An 8,928-nucleotide genomic window follows, 5' to 3' on the forward strand; every position below is an offset into this window, starting at 1 on the left:
TTGATTGAAGGGGCTATGTATACCATAGTTTGATCTGCTAAAATTAGTATTCAATGGTTTCTGGAGTCTTATACTTGAACGACTAAAACTAAAGTTTAAACTACCAAGAACTGATGGTGATGAAATTTGTCCGTTTATTTTTACAGCAGTTAAACAAAACTGCAAGTACATCTTATGATATGTCAAAGAAGGAAGAGAAAGTCTCTGTGAATAAGGCGGTAATGTATATGAATATCATGAAACCACGGAAGGGATCGTAGACAAAAACGCAAAAATCTTTTCTGAATGGCTTCGAGTCTTGTGACGTGTACGGTGTAGTAAGGTGACCATACTGTACTAGCATATTCCAGAGCCGGTCCACAAATGAAACAAAAAGTAATTTTTAACATATGGATAACGGAAATCACGGACAAATCTCTTAATAAAACCCATAACTCTATTTGCTTTTTTAACTATGATTTAAATATGTTCATTGAATGTTAGGTTAGGATCTAAGACAACACCTAAGTCAGAAAATACATATAGGTACTCTTCTTAAAGGACAAGAATCAAACATGTAATTAAAAACGATTGGAACTTTTTTGCGTGTAAATTTGTTATACATTTGTCAACATTTAAAAGAAGACGATCATTATTGCACCATTCCCTGAATAATATTAAGTCTTCTTACAAGAGAAGACAGTCAGATGTAGAGTTCACTTTTTTTAAATTTTAATGCCATCAGCATATATCAGGACAGACAAATTTTGTATGATCGAAACCAAGTCATTTATAAATAAAACAAATAGAATAGGACCAAGGTGACTACCCTGGGGGACACCAGAATTCACAACAAATGAACTTAAACACTCATTACTAAATTTAACGTCTATCTTGCAAATATGAGGAGATCCAGTTTATGAAACTGTCGTGATAGTTTTAAAAGTTTTGTTTTATGAGACAATTTATCAAAGGCCTTGCTGAAATCAGTAAAGATACAATCTACTTATTCACGTTTTTCAAAAACATCTAAACAAAAGGACGTAAAGTTAAACAGATTAGTAACAGTTGAAAGCATTTTAACAAAACCATGCTGGTTATCACAGATAATTGAACTACAGTGAAAAGAAAGGACGCTACATACGATTGACTCCAATAGTTTAGGTATCACAGATAGTTTAGCAATAGGTCGGTAGTTCATTATTTCGTTTTTAGGACCTTTTTTGGGTACTGGTATTATGAAAGAACTCTTCGAGATAAAAGGAAACAGCGAGTTACTTAAGGACGTGTTGAAAAGAACACATAACGGGTGTGCTAAATACGCAGCACATTTCCTTAAAATAGATGATGGTACACCGTCGGGACCACGACTAAAAGAATTATCAAGTTGTAGAATACTATTAAGGACAGTATCTTCACTTATAACGAAATTGATAGAATTTAAGTGGGGGAAATTTATAACAGTGGTAGATGTGTTAGGAAAACTAATAGTATTATAATATACAAAAGCATCTTGGAAGTAGTTTGCAAACATGTTCGCAATTATTCTCGGCTCATTACTACTTGATGTCGAATCAGTCATTAAGTTAGCGTACCCACATGATTTCTTCTAACGATTAACGAATTTCCAAAAACTATCAGGATTAGTTTTAAGGTTTAATTCAATTTTCCAAATGTTAGAGTAGTCAGTGAAAAGTTGTTTTATAATAATGAACGTCCCATAATCATCATCAGTTCTTGTTTGTAATCTATCTAAGCTTTGTTCCTTTAGTTTTTTAAGTTTTTAACGTGAGAATCAAACCATGGTGGAATACTCAAGTTATTTCGAGTCTTTTTAAATGGAATAGTTTTGTAGAGTTAAATAAAAAATGTTACACATATCGTCAATATTTAAGTTACAAAATAAGTGACCAATTGATCGTACATAATAAAATAAAAAAGTTTTCAAAATTACACCTACTAAAGTTTAATTCTAGTTTGTTGTTATTTGGTTGCTATCTATGAGGTGAAGCCATGTATTAAGTGCTATGTGTAATGCAGGATGATGGCGATCTTCATCCACAATTTTGACAGCAGAAGAAATCACAGCTGCTTCAGAGCATATGGCTTCGGAGAAAAAAATACTTGATCGAGTTTTTTTCCAAAATGGTTCTTCGCATCGTTTAGTTGGCTTAAGCCACATGAAGACATGCCATCTGTTAATAAAAACTCGTTTGAAGATGACGCGTTTATTGGAGCGTAGAAGTTATTGTCGTCAATTGGAATCCAATTGAGATTGTGTAAATTAAAATCACCAACAACCAGTACTTCATCTTCAGGCTCCAAAAGGATATAAATACTTTCTATACAGTTGTTTAGTTTTTCATAAACCTCGTTCTTGGAGCTTGAAGGTTTATATTCTGATTCAATAAATAAATGTCCTGTTACAATTTTAATTTTTAAGCATAGTATTTCGATGTCTGTTGATCGAAAGTCGTCAATCAGGTTACCAGTGAAAGTATTGTTGATAGCGACAAGAATTCCGCCACCAACGGCGTTTAAATCGTCTGAGTTATTACGGTCACGTCTGAAGACTTGATAAGAGGAGTCAAAAAGCTCCGAGTCCGAGATAGAGTTGTTGAGCCATGTTTCAGTCAATATTATGATATCGTGAGGAAGATTGTTAATGTTTTTGTCAACCATTTTGGTCTTTGTCCGAAGTCCATTTACGTTTTGGTAGTAGATTAATACATTCGTACCGTATTTTATTTTAATCGATATATGTATTATACTAAAGCAATACTCTTTTGCCAAGAACCTTTCACCATAAGGCAAGAGTTCCAATATTTCTCATCGGGTCAAATATAGTTATTCACACGACTCAAAACACGAAAATCAGACAAATTTAAACATTGGTTGAAAAATTTTTGTTGTTCCTGGCAACCTGATGGGTCATAATTCAAAGCCGACTTTAAAATTACACCTTCACAACAGTTTTTTGAAATATTACTTTGCAAATTCGAAAACTCATAAATAAGACTTTTCGAAGCTAAATAAATTCATAAATTCATTGTCAATAAAACTCTTTATAGTTTCGCAAACCTATAATTCCAATCTACGATGTACAGTTTAAATATTTATAGTAATTTTCGAAAAATCTTCTTGATTTGTGAGAATTGAGCTGTCTTAAATAAATGTAAAGAAAAGCTGAATCATTTATTCTGAAACTGTTATGAAAAGAAAGAGACAAAACGATTTGAAAGTAACTTTTATTTTTTGTAAAAAAACGTCTTTTAAACAAGGCTATCACATCAAGTTCTTGAAATTATATTGAAAAATATAAAAACAAATTGAAAGCGAGTATTTTTTTAAAGTTGAGCATTCCGTAAATACCGAAATACGAATTTTAAATCGACATTGAAAATTTGCTTCGAAACGTATTTTTCAAAATAATGGGTGACATAAGGGACTTCTAAGTAAGGCATGTTTCTAGTAACTGATTGGAGGGACAGCTGCCAAAAAATTATGGAAACTTTACTGGAAAGTTGACTGGAAAGTTAATCAAAAAAAATCTCAACTATCAAGTCAACTCATGTCAAAATGACAATCATGTTTTTTCATTCAACTGAAAGCTGAACTTTATTACTCTATGATTTATTTATCTGCACTATTCCATAATATTTTGTGTAAAAAGATTCCTTGTCAAATTGAAAAAGAAACAAGTAATATTTCTCTACAGTACAAAATACAAATGGTGATGGACTTGTAACTTACCTGAGGAGTGTTTTCTAGACAATGATGTTCTTGGTAGTTTTTGCACAATTGTTGCAAGTTCTGAATTTGAAATTCATGGCACTTGAAAAACTAACTAGCAGCCTACGTCAAAATTTACGTTCAAAGAATGAAGTCCCTTATGTTGTCTGAACGTGCTCAATGAAAACATTAAATTCAGGGTTTCTCAAAATTTCATATGAAAACTCATAACTCATAAGACTTTTCAGAAACTAAGTAAGATACTAAAATGATTTAATTTTTTTTTGTAGAAGGCAATAATTTCTTCTTAAGAAAGTAACCTTACAATATTTTAAAAAAACTTGTGTGATATAAAAACTATAAAGCAAGTATCGAATTAAGGATAATTTAGGAGGTATTGTTTTGTTTTGAAATAAAAAGAAATCAATTTACCGACCAATGCTATGTCTTTAGTATAGAATTTTTAGTTTCAGAAATCATACATTTTTTCGATACAAACTTTATACTTATGTGTATTTAATTTTGTATAACACATGATTGGGTTGGGTATCCCGATCGCGAGCCGACGCTTCAAAGTTGCGCACCCTAAGACTTCGGGGCGCCCTGGTCTACGCCATCTCTCTAATGTAAGCATGGTTAAATGTACTACAAAGGACTTTCTGAGCTGGTTCCTCTTCAAGCGTAAAAAACTGGGACAAATGAGATTTTTTTATCCTTTTCGATTTATCAACTTAGCTCTTTAAATTTCGTCTCACACAATTGTCTTTTAAGAAATTTTCCTTCATTGCTATAATTTCTACTGATTGGCTGCGTTCAATCTCGTGTTAGATAGGGTATCTTGGAAAAGTGTTTTTTTAGATACCTTGTTGAACGAGTTGGATAGCTGTATTGAGATAGCTGTCAAAAAATAAAAACAACCTAGCAAATTAATCATTTACGAAACGAAAACAAAATAATTCAATTTTGAAGTTTAAAAAATAGATCATAATTACCTTCTAAAATTCGGAGGCAAATAGCTTCTTCATCGTCTATTATGTACAGAACATCCTCAAATACAACTTCAACTAACATTTTTTATTCAAGTTTCTTGAAATTCAACCATGTGTAGAATCAGCTGTTCTGTCAGATACCTATGTACATATCCCAGAAATTGGGCAGGTTCCCACAACATAAAGGACTTCGTTTGCAGTCAACTTCATTCTTTGAACGTACATGTTGACCAAGCCAACTAGTTAGTTTTTCAAGTGTCATGAATTTAAAATTCAGAACTTTTCTTCACAAACCTCTACTTCAAGTTCACAGCACAAAAACTACAAAAATCATTAATTTCTACAAAACACTACTCAGGCAAACTACAAGTCTATCAAAATTTGTAGTTTAAAGAAATATTACTTATTTCTTTTCCAAAATTTTACAGAAACTATTAAATGAAGTTGTGCAGAAAATAAATAAATCATTGAGTAATAAAGTTCAGCTTGTAGTTGAATTAAAAAACATGATCAAATGTCATTTTGACATAAGTTGACTTTAGTTCATAGTTAGGGAGATTTTTCTTGACTAACTTTCCAGTCAACTTTCCAAATAAAGTAGCTTTAATTGGAAGGCAATTTTTTGGCAGCTGTTCAATCAGTGCTAAAAACTTGCCCTACTTTCAAGTCCCTTATGTCGGCTGAACCTCCCCATTCTTGGATACCTTTCGATTCATTTTTTCAAATCTCAGCTGTTATTTTACATGTAAAACACTAACGAAAAGGTATCCGGATACTCTCTCTGTCTGAGATTGAACGCAGCCATTGAATAGTTCCAATTTATAATAATTATTTAACTACTCCTGTATCCTGTTCCTTTACCTTTTCCTACAAAGATTCATACTTAGACGTACAGACAGCATGAATATAAAACCATAAAAACGTATTCTTATTTCAATTTATAGTAATAAATTTAACTATCAACGTTATAATTTTTTAAATGCTAGTTTCATATAAAGCCTAACTCGCTTTTAAACATTCTTCCTTTATCATCTAACAATTTAAAAAAAAAAAACTCTACGAAAAAAACGTTCTTTCTTTAAAAGCATGAAATTCTAGTATATTTAAACATTGAAAACTCGATATGCCCTCAAGCAATCAACAGCGAATTGTATTTATCACTTGGGACCATCTTCAGTGCTCTTCAGCTACAAGTAGTGTAGCAACCATACATACCCATGCTTTTCCCTTCAGTTTTAAGTTTTTTTTTTTTTTGTAATGTATTATTAATCCTTCGGAAGAATAAAATTGCATTTCAATCAACCCAAGATGTGATGACAAAAATCAATAAATCTCAAATCCACAGAGAATATTCTTACATAAAAAAAAATATACCCTAAAGAAAACACCCTGGTGGGATCTATTATAAAAAATCAAGTAATAATTTCAAGATTATGTTTATGGTCATGAATTCTCCTTGAACTCTTATCCCCGCAAAAAGTGCAACAGCGTGAACATAACAAACCATATTGATTTGAATCTTCATAAAATGTGTGTTTCATCTTCTTTTTCTTATTTGCAGGGCTACCAGAAGACAAAACCACCAAAACTTACTGAAACATCTTCTGAATCCTCATTGTTCTAAAATGTTTTGTTCAAACAATCTACTTCAAATTTGAGAGGTTGAGGTTAGAAAAACAAACAAAAATCAAGACAAGTAATCTTTTTTTTATTAAGAAAGTGGACAGTGGAACTTTCAAAAAAGAGCAATCAAACAATCTAATCGATATTAATCAAGGAGACACAAAAACCAACCTGCAATGTCTTCAAGGTCTAAGGAAAAAGTTGCGGCAGCCATTCGAAAACTTTTCAAAGGAAATGACAAACAATCTGAGGGTGCAGAAGGTAATCAGCCACCTGCTGTCAACGGAGGTCCTTCAGGCTCACCCGGTCGCCGACTAAGAAGGTATACATACAATATATGAAACTTATATAGTATTGAGTGTCAGTTAAATAATTTTTGTGACTATTTTTTAAATTTTAGAGGTGTTTCACCAGCTTCAAGTAAATCCACTTTGAAATTAAATGATTCCACAATTCGATCGAGACGGCTAATGAAGGAGTTCAGAGAAATACAAAGAATGCAAAACAGTGCAATGGGTCCCATATTTACAGTGAGTTTATTTCTAAAAACACCTTTCCTTGAATAAATAACGACTTCGTGCAATAGGTTTTTGATGGTTTTAAAGCTTTCAATCTACTCTTAGGAAGTCTATGAATTAACCTACTTTTGACAAAAATGTCTAATAATTATACTAATTATAAAGGACGCTAGTTGTTACCTAAATTACTGCATTTGGCAATGACGTGGGCATTGCACAGAAACTACAATTATTAAGCATGAGCTATTATTTTAGTTTCCAGCAAAGTTAACTATTTATGCATCTATTTATGGTTTGAACCAATATATATTCAGAACCGCAATTAAATCCTGCAACCCTCAGAATCCAATTTGAGGGCAGAATTATTTAAATGCACATTACATAAATGTTCGCACCATGGATGTCCGTTTCCAGTGACACACATGGTTTTAGAATTACATATTTAGTGTCGCTTTGAAAAGTTATTCAGCTCAGTGCTGTACCAAAAGCTAAAGCCGTTATTCATGCTGATGATTTTTTTTTTGTTTTTTATCAAACGCCAAGAATACCACTTAAAAACCTAATTGCCACAACACATCACCCAACTGGAACAACCCAACGTAGCTTTTTATAAACTTTTTTTTTTGTTATTTTAAAACGTTCCACAGGTCGAACTGGTGAACGACAATCTATATGAGTGGTACGCCCGCTTGCATATTATCGACCCGGATTCACCACTGGCCGAGGACATGGTCGAGCTAAACATTCCATTCATCCTGTTACATTTGGTATTTCCGGAAAACTTCCCTTTCGCTCCACCATTCATGAGAGTAGTTGAGCCACGAATAGAAAAAGGATTCGTAATGGAGGGTGGTGCAATTTGCATGGAACTATTGACGCCACGCGGATGGGCAAGTGCTTATACCGTCGAAGCAGTACTCATGCAGTTTGCGGCCAGTTTAGTCAAGGGACAAGGTCGAGTAGCTAGAAAACCAAAAAGTACAAAAGAATTCAGCAGGTGAGTACTTAACTTAGCTTAGTTAGCGTTTTTTTTAAATTTCCTAGAGCACGATTATGAAGTAAAATTGAATATTTAATTTAACCTTGTGTTTATATCATTCAAGGAGATCTGCAGAGGAGGCATTCAGATCGTTAGTGAAGACGCATGAGAAGTACGGATGGGTAACTCCAGCACTATCTGATGGCTAAAACGTGTATCCAAACATAAAGTTTTGAATCTCTCTCAACTCACTCTTTCTATTCTTGTAATGAAATTAGTTTTATTTTTATATATACATAAATTATGTGCATTCGATTCAGTATTCATTCAAAGGTCAAGCCAGACCAACAAGGATTTCATTTTTGATACGTTCATCGAAATATTATTTCAGAATCTTAACTCTTAACTTTTCTTTAAAACGAAACAATGAATGCCACATCTGGAGCACAATCTTTATGTTTCGATAATAAGCTCGCAATATTTATAAATTTAAGAATCATCTTTCATTTTGATCTCTTCGTTGAACATATTTTCTCGCCATAAAACAAAAAATTATTAACCCAAGACAAAACCTACCAATTTTTAATTCTCGTATAGATAAAATTTATTCAATTTAAGAGTAATTAATGATGAAAATATTTCTTAAATGTAATGTAAGCCGGATCTTGCACATCTGAGCTCAAACACAAAAAACTAAAACCATCCAATATATTAAGAATTAATTTTTGATTCAAATAATTTTATTTTTTGGATTAAAATATATAAAACAAAAACTTATTTAGGTAAATAAAATATTTGAGCTCATTATAGAATTAAAAACATTTAAAATTTAAACATAAATGAAAAATGGAATTGTTCAAGAAAAAAAAAACAAAAACATGATGTAGAAATAATTGGTTAAACATAAAATATATTCGCTGTAAATTATATACCAGCTTTAACATTTTAAATACATTTTAAACAAATTTACAAACATTTTCATTATTATTATTAAAATTAGAAAATTTAAAAAGAAAAATATAAAAAAATCTGCCCATATTTTAAACCTAATGAAAAGAAAAGGCCAAATAAATCTTAACATTTTCTTTTAATTTATTACTATTTTTAT

At 31.8% G+C, this 8,928-nt stretch overlaps 1 protein-coding gene across 3 annotated transcripts in view; it reads left to right on the forward strand.

Annotated features, from left to right (window-relative positions):
• LOC129951038 (ubiquitin-conjugating enzyme E2Q-like protein CG4502) overlaps nt 1-8,130 on the forward strand; it is a 71,182-nt gene extending 63,052 nt beyond the window's left edge. The window contains exons 1-6 of one of the 3 annotated variants that reach the window (XM_056063031.1): nt 5,961-6,116; nt 6,262-6,361; nt 6,417-6,645; nt 6,724-6,853; nt 7,489-7,838; nt 7,945-8,130. In XM_056063031.1, the coding sequence (XP_055919006.1) occupies nt 6,500-6,645; nt 6,724-6,853; nt 7,489-7,838; nt 7,945-8,029 (711 nt within the window). In that variant the 5' untranslated portion in view covers nt 5,961-6,116; nt 6,262-6,361; nt 6,417-6,499 and the 3' untranslated portion in view covers nt 8,030-8,130. Of the gene's footprint in view, nt 1-5,960; nt 6,117-6,261; nt 6,646-6,723; nt 6,854-7,488; nt 7,839-7,944 lie in introns of those variants that run through there. The other 2 variants (XM_056063030.1, XM_056063029.1) reach the window with 2 other exon arrangements.
• Nucleotides 8,131-8,928: the final 798 nt, after the last annotated feature.

This window comes from Eupeodes corollae, chromosome 3 (assembly GCF_945859685.1).
Source record: "Eupeodes corollae chromosome 3, idEupCoro1.1, whole genome shotgun sequence".
In the NCBI taxonomy this organism is placed as follows: domain Eukaryota; kingdom Metazoa; phylum Arthropoda; class Insecta; order Diptera; family Syrphidae; genus Eupeodes; species Eupeodes corollae.